Source organism: Beta vulgaris, chromosome 4, assembly GCF_026745355.1.
Source record: "Beta vulgaris subsp. vulgaris cultivar EL10 chromosome 4, EL10.2, whole genome shotgun sequence".
Taxonomy (NCBI): domain Eukaryota; kingdom Viridiplantae; phylum Streptophyta; class Magnoliopsida; order Caryophyllales; family Amaranthaceae; genus Beta; species Beta vulgaris.
In genome coordinates, this window is record NC_079205.1 from 65,827,675 (window position 1) to 65,840,427 (window position 12,753).

Genomic DNA, 12,753 nt, shown 5'->3' on the forward strand with positions numbered 1-12,753 from the left:
AATTTACCCTTTTTTTTTTAACTTTTCATTACACATATTCAACTTTAACATAAAATACTAGTCTCTTTCTTTCTATGTTTCATAACATTGCTTCTCTTAAAACTTTGTGCAAAATAAACGGATAAACTAATAAAGACCGGAAGGAGTATTTTGAAACCCGAGGATATTAGATAAAAAAAAAAAAAAATAGCACATCAGATTACAATATGCAATAACGCCAAAAAGTAACTCCTATTAGACAATTGTTCACGTATTACATCCAAAGACATTTGAGCATCAAAACATAGAATTAGCAAATGTGATCAGGATCCTTAACAAATCCTCAAACCATAAATAAGTCCAGAGCAGATGAGCAAATCTAGCACCCTACATAATGTCTGTGTCAGTTTCGGGGTTCAAACTCTCTAACAGGCCATATAGTATAACAAGATCCTCTTGAGTGCAGACAGACTAATAGTGGTTATTTGACCCCAACAGATGCCATCAGATCCTCATATTCAGGATCTGTATCATGCTTCCTTGCAATCCCGATGTTGCTTCCCTGAGGCTGAGCAGCAGATATAGAAGTTGGAGAAAAAGGATCATAGACCTGTGGTCTCCCAGGAGGGTTGGGATGCATATTTGAAGAAAAATTGCCTCCTGGCCGGCTCAAGGGAGGTGCAGGATAGCTTTGCGGATATTGAGCTGAATGCCCTGCTCTGGGTGGGAAAGATCCACCTGCATTTGGAACTGGAGGAACTGGACCGAGGTGTCTGGGGCCCATGTGAGGATTTGGGCTTGGAGGGCCAAATTGTCCAGGACGTGGTCCCATCTGATTGCCAATTGGCGCACCCGTAAAGTTTTGTCTAACAGGCTGCGGCATCGCATTTTGCAATGCATGACGGAATGATGGCCCTTGGAGTGCAGGAGGAGATTGAACTAGTGCTGGTCTTTGAGATGCAAAATGTAAACCTGGTCCAGGGGGAGATTGTGATGGCGCTCCATGTGGTCGGTGAGGCTGAAAAGTGAAGTCACCATAACCTTGCAGTGTTGGCCCTGGAGCTGTCTGACCCATGTGTTTTAGGGGAGTAAAGCTTGGTGCATGAGGTGCAGAGGATGGAGGCCGAGGATTTTGTGACCTTAATGCACTATTTGAGGATGGATTGAATAGTTGAGCTTGTGGCGTGAGTGAAACAGCCTGAGCAGGCATGGGTGGGGAAGCCCGCATTTGTGAAGGCAGAAATGACATTGCTGCAGCAGGTCCTAGTCGAGGTGAAAACTGAGTTGGTGGGACAGAAAATGGTTGAGATGTCATAAATCCTTGTGATGAGCCTAATCCCGGAAAGCTACCTGAAGGAAGAGACTGTGGGGAAGCAGCAGAAGGCATCGCCCATCCAGGAGAAGTTGATGGAGTCATCAAGGGACGTTCAGCTAGTTGTGGACGAGAGCCCCTGGGCGAACCTGCTAAATTTGGCTGATGACCTCCTAACGGAGATTGTGTTGAAGATGTAGACGTGTTAGCAGAAAGATTTCTCATACCACTTTGCCCAAATGGATATGCAGGGGGCATAAATGAACCCGGGATAACAGGTGCTGATGTATGTAAGCTTGGGGACGGAACTGCAGCATTCTGCTGAGATGAGCCAAAAGTCCCGAATCCATACCGACCAGGAGGCCCAGGTCCAAGTAATGGACGTGTTTGCGAGGGATTAAAGGGGAAAGCCATAGAACTCGGAGCAGGAGCATGTCCAGTAAATGAGTTATATTGACCTGCTGGCAACCATGACCTTGGGTATGGTGGAAAGGGTCCTTGTGAAGAAGTTGACATGGGTCCTGCACCTGGTTGCAGTTCTGGATTGGCCACAGAAGTACTGATTGCATTAGTAGCTACGTCCTGGACCCCACCAAGAGCTTGAGCATTATCTCCAGAAACTGCGGCTGAAGCTGTGGAGGTAGCAGGTTTTACCTGAAAAATCCATCACTTAAGAAAACAATCTACAATCCTGATTTGGAAGAGTGATTTTCAGAATGAAGATCAAATAGAAAGACATGAGACACCAGAAATTTACAAATGCAGTGGTCAATATAAGGATTAAGGAACTCACTGGTACCGAGCTAAGTAGCAATTCAATCAAGGCAGCTGCGGCATCAACTTTCTCATAAGTATCTGAAGATATTCGAACATATACCTCCTCACAAGAGCTTATAAGCCCACTCCCATCAGACGCAGTAATTTCAACCTAAATACAGTTACATGACAAGAAGGGAATGGAGAGATAAAGCGAGCAGTAAACAAAGTATAAAGCAGGTAGAACACAGATTTCAAGAGAAAATTTGGAGCATCCAAAACTACCTTTTCCTTGGTCTCTGACTTTGTTCCACAAATTTGTATCCTCGTTCCAGTTTCCTACAATTATTTATATCAAGATAATGAAAGCATTGGGAGTTTGGAACAACAGCATTACTGTAAATATAAATGCAAAATATGTGCGAATAGATTTGCTAATGAGAAGAAGAGGTTAACAGCAGGAACACACAGTGCTAACCTTTTCCAATTTTTTCTGAATTTCACCATCAGAACCATAGACTAGGCCAAGAAAGTTGTAGTCAGGATGTGCTTCTACCTATTGCAGCAGCACAAAAAGAAAATCACAAATTTTGTCAGGGAAATTTTGTGAACCACAAACATAAGAAAAAAGTAGGCATGCAAGAGAATGCTATTATCAAGAAAGGGTGCATTATGTGTAAGCAAGTCTTATATGAGGAGGTAAAAAGAAGACACAAGAACCAAAAAAATAAATAAATAAACAAGGGAGATAAAACGAAACCGGTCAACAAGGAAGTTTGGATTTACATGTATAGGAACTGTAGCTTCCCTCAATACCGGTTGGTAGTCAGATGGGGCCTTGTAACTTGGATTTAACTTCAGTATTTCCCCTAAAGATGAACTTAAATCTGAGCAACAAGAAGAAAAGGTTGGATAACAAAAAAAAAATAATTTCAAGCAGTCAACATACCAATAGCTTCTCGCCTTTCGAGTTCCAAACTTTGCAATTTCTAGATCAAAAAAGAAGTCATGCATGGGTGTTAAACAGGTTAGAGTACGTTAGATGCACAACCAAACACGATTAAATAAAAAGACACTGAAAAAATGGTCTACCGCGAATTCAAGCTGCATAGTTGGAAGCACGGTATCAGGAGCATCTCTAGCGGGATTTGAGTTTTGACTATCAACTCTTAGTGATCCTGATTTCAGCTGCTGCGTGATTTGATCCACTCGAGTCTGCCCAAAATTTGTACCACCACAGAGGCAGTAATATCACTTAGTGGCACCTGGAATGGGAGGCTTCCATGTGAGCAGTCACAAGGAAGAGATGGACTTTATAGCACCAAGTGAGGAAGCGGAATAACATATGGCACAGTGTGCTGGAGTCCCTTCACTTCAAAACCTGGTGCTATAAATGTATTCAACCCATCTCTAAATCTTGAGATTTTTGCTCATATTATTTTTAAATGCATAAAGATTATATAAATTTAAATATATTCCCAGTGCAGAGACTCAAAGGGGAGATTTTTCTCATTTCTCATTCTTAGGATCCAGATTCCACAATAAAAACAAGAAAGAGGAATATAAGTAGTTCATTACTGCAATTAAAGTAGTTGATAAAAGTCCAATATGGTACCTGATACGCTAAAGCTCTTCCCCTTCTCACAAAAGCATCCTGGGTAAGATCAGAGCCCCACTTTGTCTTCCTCTGCAGCTGTCTGCTACTTTCTTCGACAGCAGTATCATTGCTCTCGGACTTTTTAACTTTAAACATGGGAACTAGCGAACCTGAAAATTTGTTTTTGGGTATAACAAAACCTGTCTTCCCCTTGAACATTGACATTTTCGTGCCAGCGGCAGATGATGTCGATGGTGAAGATGCGGCAGCAGTTTGTACATGCTGTGTCCCAACAGTGGTTGGGTCAAATTTCGCATTCATCTTATTTCCAGTGCTCAAACTTGCTTCACTGTTCCTTAGATAATCAATGTAAACAGGCCATGCTGCAGTCTTTATATAGAAAACACCAATTGTAAGAGAACTATACTAAAGAAAACACAGCATATTGTAACACAATGGTTAAAGCTTGTCAAACTAAAGTCCTCAAGATCCGGACTGATAACATTATTGCTCTGGCTTTACTGTAGAACTATATGAAAGCCTTACGCACAACCAAAAAGGCTCAACTGATAGATAAACTGAAATAGCGTGATCAACAGGCAAGTAATACAACCCCCACCCCCCCCCCCTATCCCCTTCTAGCTATACTTAGTAGTCCAAGCCATGAGAGGTACATATTGATAAACCTAAAGAGACTTTAGATTCTTCTGCTTGCAAGTGCATGCTTCTTCGTTAGATGATACTGATGCTAGTAACAATATCAATTGAGATCACAGAGTGCTGCAAACTATGATAAACACGATATGTATATGATGCCAAAAACAGATGAACCATCTATAAATACTATAACCTTTCAATTTGAAACTAGGAAAAGAAATGTCTACTTACTTAACATGGACTCGAAACATTCATAATCTAGATGTAGACGAGTTGAATTACTTAACCGTCGATCATTTAACTAAATAATCTCTTCAAGGATTATGGCGCTAGACACATAGCCCTCAAACAATGGCAGATCCAGGATTCCGATAACATTCAAGACCAAAGAACGAAATTCGAATTAATCATAAACTATTACATTCAGTAACTCGCTAATTTTCAACTGATATTCTATAACCGATGTACTCCATGTCTCATTTTATTCTCTTAACTATTGTGAAATACATTGAACAAGTAATGTAACCTAATTATTCACAAACTAACGAAAAACAATTCAATATACTTTAATAAGTTAAATTGCAGTTATACAGAAATTAACCTAATTGTCCTAATCCAAATTAATAATACGATTAACAGTGTTTAACAGTAGATAATTCCCGAACTCAAGTCTAATCAAAGTTTATAGACAATTCGCAAAGTTAATTGACATATCACATATACCAAATGATTGAAAATCAAAGACAACAATCAAATAAAACGCTAAATTTGCGAAGCTCGCAAATAAATGAAAATGAGGCATATTATAAAGTAGCTCGAGGAAATGAGAAACGCACTTATCTTCTGTTCGCGTGAATCGCCGGAGAAGAATAATGGCGGCAGTGAAAAGACTGAAAAATCAGTACCGTTGTACCGGAGAAGAAGAGAGAGAAACGGCTGGAGTTAGCTGAGAGAGTGAGAGAGAAAAAGAGAGCGAGGGTTAAGGGGAAAGGAAATTCAACAAGTTTGAGCAATTGTTTTTCTTTTGGTGAAACTGTGTAAAAAAGGGAATGGAGGGTTGGAGTTATTAGGGCGTGTTCGGCAACAATAGCTGTGGTTGTAGCTTTTAGCTGTGAAATTAGCTGTTAGCTGTGCGGGTAGCTGTTAGTGGTTGGTGTGTAGCTGTTAGCTGTTAGATGTCCAATTAGCGGTGTAAAATATTGATGTTCGGTAAAAGAAGTTGTGAAAGTAGCTGTTTAAGAATAACTAGTTAAAAACTCAAATAAAACTTTAATATATAATTTATACACCACTAAAAGCTACTCAAAAGCTACCAATTGTACCTTTTGACAAACACTACTAAAACACTACTTGTACCACTAAAAGCTACTTACACCACTACCTTACCAAACACTCTTATTTTTTCTAATTAGTGTCTTGACCAAGTCAAGACACTAAAAGCTACTTGAAAAGCTTGTGCCGAACACGCCCTTAATAGGTTACTAATGTAGTAATGTCTAATGTGTGTGTGTTTGTTTTTTGTTGAGAAGGGTGTGGGATGTGGTTGTCTATCACCAAATTAGACTCGTTTTATTTGAATTGGACAATTGGAGCAATGTCGTGAAAATTGAGAGAGTTTTGGATTAAAAACTCTCAAAATGAAAAAGTACCTATTTAGAGGATTATGTATAAATATGTTCAATGACTTTTTTGCCTCTAATAATAATACTACATAATACACATATGTATTAAAATGTCTATAAATGTCTTTTTACACAAAAAGATGGCAATAAGCTTTTAGCAATCAGTTAATTGTTACCAAACACATTTATAAGCTAAAGTTGTCAAATCAGCAGTCAAATCAGCTGGATACAAAGTTACAACTCTAACAGCAAACTCTAAACTCTAACAGCTAAACTCTAAAGTCTATTTGCCAAACAGGACCAATTGTGTCTCCGAACTTTTTTGTTTATTAGTTAATCCATAAGTTTTTCCTTTTAAAAAAGAATGAGAGAAGGGAAGGATTGCAAACTCGATGATATGGTATAATTTTGCTTATTTGAAAATTGTGTATTATTATTCGCTTACCAGACTCCTTAAGATGGTTATTGTCTATTAATATGCTCATTAACGTGAATCAAGTTTTTATGATTTGTCCAATTTCGACATCTAAGTTGATGGCCTAGATATTAGTTCTTATAAGCAAACCATTTATTTCAGTTGCCGATTTTAAATCTAATTTTGAACAAATTACGTTAGAATAAAACTTAGGGATCAAATCTGAAGGCCAACCCGAAAATCAAACCACACTCCATTTGAAATGCCAGTTACTACTCTTTATATGTATATCTATGGTTGAAATTAATCGGTTCTCTTTAACCTAAAACTTATAAACGACATCTAGCAGAATTCGTCTACATTTTAGAATGTATGCTAAGACCACCAAACATTGTCACCTAGTTTTACTGTAAGTTGTACCCTTACACTTACATGCATCTAAAACACTATTTTCCTAAGACTGGAAGGGGTAACATGATTGTACTTGTCTATTGTCTTAAAATTCCAAGAGACAATTTCAGAAATCTCAGAAAACGAAACATAAAAGTCCTTTGTGTGTTTTTTAGCTAGCTTAACTGTTAAAAAATAATTGGCGCTATCCAAGGCCTAGGATAAAAGGGAAATAGGAATTACGAAACCATATTCACTGAATAATCTAATTATCAATCAAATCTCTCATGGTCACAATCCGATACGCTGCTCAATTTGCTTCCTTGCATAGCGTATAGAAGGCGAGTAGCTGCTTTCCGAGGAACTCTAAAAGATTTTGAAATGTAGCACAAATTTGACATTGTAAAATTGATTATCTGAAGCCCCTAAATTTCTAAACACGGCCTTGATTGTTGTTAAGTAAATGGATAGAAGTTTGAAAAAAGCAGACTGCCAAGGAGGATGTAGGAGGCAGCATATGCCCAGACAAGGCGTGCCCATTTTCGACTCTTTCCAGCAGAAGTCATCAGGTAAGAGGCAAACCAATAGAGAGGCGGGCTAGCAGACAAGAACCGAGTTGCAACCTGCAAAGTAGTACACCATTATAAACAAAAATAGGATCCAAAATTGCAGCTTTACTGGTAATTCATAAGCATTAAGAGAATTTCTGTCACCTGAACATGCATAACGAAGAAGGCTGTGGCTGCCATGAAGCTCAAGTGATAAATGAAAGGAAGTACATTCGCTGAATAGTATCCAGACTTAACTGAGACCTGATCTTCTGTAGTAGGACAAACATGTGTGTCCCGTGTAATGGGCTTTTGCCGTTGCTGCAGATTTATAGCCTCTGTTCCATATTTAAAATTTTGGGCTCTGTAAGGGAACTAGGTAGAAAATAAAATGAAGCTAATAAAAAAATGTTTTCAAGAACTAAAGCAGATAAATTACATGGGACATAACAATACATCTAAAATATATCAAGCATACATTTAGTACTTTAGTGTAAATAATTATTAATACCTTGCTTTGCTGCATAATGATAGTCATCCCTCACTGGCTCTTCCCCTTCAGAAAAGAGCAAAGCTGCTGCATTTTTTCTCTTTAAAGTAGCTCCAAAACCAAGCGAACAGAAGTTCTCTGGGTCAGCTTTCAAGTAAGAATGAATCGAGAAAAATGCCAAAGACAACACAGGAGATGCGAGCAGAAAATTGGGTAGCTGCTTAAGTTGGAAATACTTTAAAAAGCCAACACCCCTGAAACAAGGAAAGTTAAGATTGGAAACACAAACTACAAAACTTTCAGCTAAACAGACATCAAAAGTTCAAGGTGCATACATTATGATCTCTCAAAGCAGGAATCAGTCTCAGGTCAATTCTATGAAAATGAACGCTTTTACGAGCTTTAAAAGCCTGAGGTAGATACTCACATTATATGAGCAACCAACTAAACATGTCATGGCATCAAGCTAGCTATTAAGTGGTTCACACATTGATGGTAACACCAGAATCCAGTACAAAATACAGAAAAAAACAGCACAATGGAAGAACAAGGCAAAGTTAACTGCTACATTACTGGTGAAAGTTGGTTATGACAGGAAATTGCATACCAATAATGACTTTGGATAAAACCATATAACAAAGGAATCCTTGCTTTGCACCATGGCCTCATTTCATCTGGTTCACGTCCATGACAGATATTGTAGTAGCCATATGCTTGATATGCAAGAAATGGAATGGGAATACAAATACACCTAAGTGCTCCAGCTAAAACAACCTGCAGAGCCAACTAAAATGGTAAAATGCGCAAAAGTAATTAACGTATCTCATCTCACTGTCCTAAAACAATAAGATTTTATACATGATATGAATTATTAGTACTTACATGAACACGCTTCTTGAAATTCATGGCATAATAAGACTGGTGCAGAGCCTTAAAACCATAGTACCCAGCATTAAGCACTCCGTTTGACCTTACAGAACCAGAGAGAGCAAACAATAGAACAGGAACATTGTTTACTCCACACATCAAAAGATATGTACCTCCAATTGATAATAGAGCATACAAGCTTTCTGAATATCTGCATACAAGAAAGTAGAGTTGCAACAAAATGCATAGTGATATTAAAAGCTCCATTCTTTACTCCAAATCACAAAATCAGCAAATGCTACATAGAAAAAAAAATAAACATTGAAAAAGGAGAGTTAATCTTACATTGAAGAGTAGAAAATTGAAGCTGGATTGAAGCAGAACAATATAGATGCTCGTAGCGAGGCATCTGGGTCTTTTAAAATAACAAGCGAAAGCCTGACAGGAAACCACATGACACATCAAACATGAGAAACATAACCTGCAGAAATTTGAACAAATAGAACTCGAAGATTACAAAATTGATGAAGATAAGTCAATCCAAGGTGTGAAAGGACAAAGAACATATATACTTCATACTTAGTATCTGGTAACTGGTAACACAATCAGGTCTTTCACTCCTAAAGAATCCAAATGCCTCACACATTTTCCTTCAAGGTGATCAGTGCATATCGTTATCATATCATATGACAGCATTATAAACTATATTAAACGGACCCTTAAATTACCTCAAGTACCCGTGTCTGATATTCAACACCTCGACATATGGGGATGCATTCGTAAGATAGAAAAGTCGAACACTTGAACATGTACTCTAGTCCGACATAAGTTACCCAATGTCCGAGCAACAAACATTACAAATTGTCCATATTCAGCTAAAACAATGTTATTAAAACAGCTAATGAAGGGGGAAATACCTGTACATATAGAATGCAGCAAACAGAAAAGCAACATTGCTGATCACATAACCTGACAATCCCAGCACAGCTCTATACCCAATTACCGGAACCAGAGGCCGAAAAACTATCTTGAAATACGAAAAAATAAACACAATTCTTCAGAATCATAACACAATAATAAAATTGAAAGTTTCTTCAATCACTACAACTGATGAAAATGGCATATTCCAACACATCAATCAAAATCATAATGCGATAATTGATCACCATTAATGGTAAAATTAGAGCTCAAAATACAAATTTAAAGAGAAAAAGAAAGAACCTGAGTTAGATAAGAGGGAAATGAAAAGAGGCAATAGAGGGAAAAAGGCGTAAGTCTGCTCGTATTCGTACCCACATTGAGCAATTCGAACGAAGTAGACTGAATCCCATACGATGCTTTCTTCAATGGCGGAAGCAATTGAAGGGAATAGAATTGGGGGTTTTGTAGATTGAGAAGAGTGAGAAAGGCAATTAGGGTTTAAAGATGCAGAAGTATCATAAGGGCTGAGGAGTGATCTCCATAGAACTATTAGGGTTAATAGAAGGATTCTTGATGTAATTGCATATTGGAGGATTGTTTTTGTGTAATTGGTTTCTGCCATTGGAGATCCAGTTTCGGAGAAGGGAGAAATGGGGTGGACTATGGAGTATGTAGTATGGAGGTCGGAGGGGGGATTCGATTCAATGTCTTGTTTCTTTCCCTCCTATTTTTTCTGTTCTAAAATAAATGAAACGTTTCTCTTTGTGAAAGTTTTTCAAGAGAAACATTTCATTTATTTCAAAACAATATTTTATTTGTTTCAAAACGAAAAACGTATCAACTTAACAAAGGAGAGTACAAATGTACAATATATAAAACATGTCAAAAGAAGTTTGAAGCTATAATTTGGAAATAAAAAGAAAATGTATTGGAGTTTAATGTGAAAAACGAGAAAATATACCGATCTAATAATTGCTCATATGTTACCTAGGGATTTATCGACTCCTTTAAATAGCTCTTTTAAACATTGAACATAAAAAAAAAATGCATGGTTCAAATTATTGTTAATTTAGGTCGTGGGCATGCTGAAAATGATGGGGATATGTATAGACCTGGCAATCGGACCAATCGGATCAGATTCGGACCGGACCAATTCAGATCGGACCGTTTTCGGATCAAGTTACATTCAGCCTGGGATCGGACCGGATCGGACCGTTTCAGATTGGGTCATCGTTCAGACTATTATTTCGGATCGGAATCGGACCGGACCAATTCAGATCGGCCCGTTTTCGGATCAAGTTACATTCGGACCTGATCGGATCGTTTCAGATTGGGTCATCGTTCGGACTATTATTTCGGATCGGAATATGGTGGAATGAATGGAATACTTATGCCAATGATATTTTTTTTATATAAAAAAACGGGTAGGTTTTGGGTATTTCATATTAAAGCCAAATCGAAACCAATAATTTCGGATCGGTTTACCTTTGGGGCGGATCGGTTTCGGATCGGGTAAGATTATATCAAATCATTCGGATTTCGGATGAGTTTCTGATCACGATTCGGGCCGGATCGGGACCGTTTTCGGATTCGGATCAAGGTTCGGACCGTCTCGTTCGGACCCATATCGGACCACGGATCGGATATTTCGGACCGAATTTTCGGATCAGGACCAATTTTGCCAGGTCTAGATATGTACTAATGTAGTTTAGATTGTCTCTTACTTTTATTGGACAAGGGAACCTCGTTATTCTTGAGAATTGGATTAGAGTCGTTAATAAGCTTTTCTTTTCATGAAGTGTCGAGATGACTAAAGAGTTGCCAAAGCAATCTATTGTCTCAAAGAGGACGTGCAATGTGGTGGACCCAAATAAGAACTACATGTATACATTTTCCTTTGAGAAAAGATAAATATTTTTCTACTTTTTGTATACACGTAGTTTCAACATCTAAAGTACAACGATAAGCCTCAATATATTTCCAAAATAATATTGGTATTATTGATGTTCAATTATTATTTAATATTTTTGCTTTTATACTCTTATAGTCATTTATTAGCACTGCAAATATCACATTTCAAACATACTTGTATGTTCAAATTTTTTATTCTTTGATAATCGAAGTATCATGGTATCTCAGGATCATGAAATAAAAGCACATTAATCATATACCTGGGTAAATCATGTGTATGGTACAAGACTAAAACTAATTTTAGCTCATTTACTCGTTTAAAACTCTTCATTCTGTTTATTTTGCTTATTTGGAAGCTCAAATGAGCAATGAGCAGAAAAATAGCATTAAATGTACCAACTTATTAAACATCACTGTGTATGATAAGAATTGCATGTTTTTAAATATCAGCGCGTCTTGCGTGTAGCCAGCCACATGCGAAATTACAGGTGTGGCGGCGCGCGCGACAGCTTGTTAGTCCATCAACTAATTTCAAATGGTCACATCTCACTCGTTTCTCATCGAAAGTGGGCTTTTGACCTGGCGTTGGAAAGCTAGCGAGCCAAATTTTCATATCCAACTTGAATCTTCCCAAATTATTAAGTGTATTGTGAGATATGACCTTTTGAAGTTGACCCTTATGCGCAAATACCTATGAACAAATAGAGTTACTCTTATGAACAGATGAAGTTACTCTTATGACCAAACGGAGTTACATGTATGGGTATGTAGTTACTTTAATAAATGAATGATGTCACTTGTTTGAATAAATGCGGTTACTTTTGTGAACCTTTAGGATTACTCATAAGATTAAATGAGGCTACTCATTATTGCTAAGAAAACACATAGGTTTTCTTAAAAACCGCAAATACATATTCAAAGGGAGAAACGAGTGAGAGTTATGCGGAGTTTTCCATTGTTGAAGTTTCTAAAACAGTAGGAGGTGCATCGTCGGCGGAGTTCTACGGCGTCGCCATTGTTGAATCTTCAAAAGTGATTGAAGGAGAGAAGTTGAAGATGAATATGAATAATGAGAAGAGAGTGAAATTGTAGCAGAGGAGAGAGAAAATGGAGTAGCCACGGCGTGGACTTTGTGTGAGAGGCGGATTTGTATTAACGGTGATTCTAGTAATCGTGAAAGGCGCCTGTTAATGTTTGTTGATCTTATTATTTCAAATTGGACGGGGCTGGTCATACGGAAAATTTTGGTGTGGCCGGTCGTATATAAGAATTATTGTTGAAACAACTT

General features: G+C 37.8%; 2 protein-coding genes across 8 annotated transcripts; both read right to left on the reverse strand.

Annotated features, from left to right (window-relative positions):
* Positions 1–212: 212 nt before the first annotated feature.
* LOC104889877 (uncharacterized) lies at positions 213–5,352 on the reverse strand. 3 transcript variants are annotated; one of them, XM_010675213.4, is made up of 9 exons: positions 5,138–5,352; positions 3,663–4,034; positions 3,140–3,262; positions 2,997–3,036; positions 2,834–2,916; positions 2,526–2,603; positions 2,333–2,386; positions 2,085–2,219; positions 213–1,945 (listed from the first exon to the last, which is right to left on the reverse strand). In XM_010675213.4, exons 2-9 carry the CDS (start codon positions 3,963–3,965, stop codon positions 461–463), a joined length of 2,301 nt encoding a protein of 766 aa, XP_010673515.1. In that variant the 5' UTR covers positions 3,966–4,034; positions 5,138–5,352; the 3' UTR covers positions 213–460. The 3 variants fall into 3 exon arrangements, with proteins under 3 accessions (XP_010673515.1, XP_048499804.1, XP_010673516.1); XM_048643847.1 differs by lacking the exon at positions 5,138–5,352 and having other exon boundaries at positions 3,140–3,434; positions 3,663–3,803; XM_010675214.4 differs by lacking the exon at positions 5,138–5,352 and having other exon boundaries at positions 3,140–3,312; positions 3,663–3,802.
* A 1,615-nt stretch (positions 5,353–6,967) lies between these two features.
* LOC104889876 (uncharacterized) lies at positions 6,968–10,318 on the reverse strand. 5 transcript variants are annotated; one of them, XM_019248822.3, is made up of 8 exons: positions 9,855–10,306; positions 9,551–9,656; positions 8,979–9,071; positions 8,649–8,844; positions 8,374–8,552; positions 7,788–8,020; positions 7,442–7,614; positions 6,968–7,351 (listed from the first exon to the last, which is right to left on the reverse strand). In XM_019248822.3, exons 1-8 carry the CDS (start codon positions 10,174–10,176, stop codon positions 7,184–7,186), a joined length of 1,470 nt encoding a protein of 489 aa, XP_019104367.1. In that variant the 5' UTR covers positions 10,177–10,306; the 3' UTR covers positions 6,968–7,183. The 5 variants fall into 5 exon arrangements, with proteins under 5 accessions (XP_019104367.1, XP_010673514.1, XP_019104368.1 ...); XM_010675212.4 differs by having other exon boundaries at positions 8,374–8,540; positions 9,855–10,304; XM_019248823.3 differs by having other exon boundaries at positions 9,551–9,660; positions 9,926–10,065.
* Between the last annotated feature and the right edge of the window lie 2,435 nt (positions 10,319–12,753).

Coding starts and splice junctions, on each gene's coding strand:
- LOC104889876 (XM_019248822.3), bottom strand. CDS start 10,176: ATGGCAGAAACCAATTACACAAAAACAATCCTCCAATATGCAATTACA. Junction 9,072..9,550: donor GCTGCATTCTATATGTACAG/GTATTTCCCCCT, acceptor GTTTCCTGTCAG/GCTTTCGCTTGTTATTTTAA. Junction 8,553..8,648: donor ATTTCAAGAAGCGTGTTCAT/GTAAGTACTAAT, acceptor TTACCATTTTAG/TTGGCTCTGCAGGTTGTTTT.
- LOC104889877 (XM_010675213.4), bottom strand. CDS start 3,965: ATGAATGCGAAATTTGACCCAACCACTGTTGGGACACAGCATGTACAA. Junction 2,387..2,525: donor TTCAGAAAAAATTGGAAAAG/GTTAGCACTGTG, acceptor AAATAATTGTAG/GAAACTGGAACGAGGATACA. Junction 2,220..2,332: donor AGTCAGAGACCAAGGAAAAG/GTAGTTTTGGAT, acceptor AACTGTATTTAG/GTTGAAATTACTGCGTCTGA.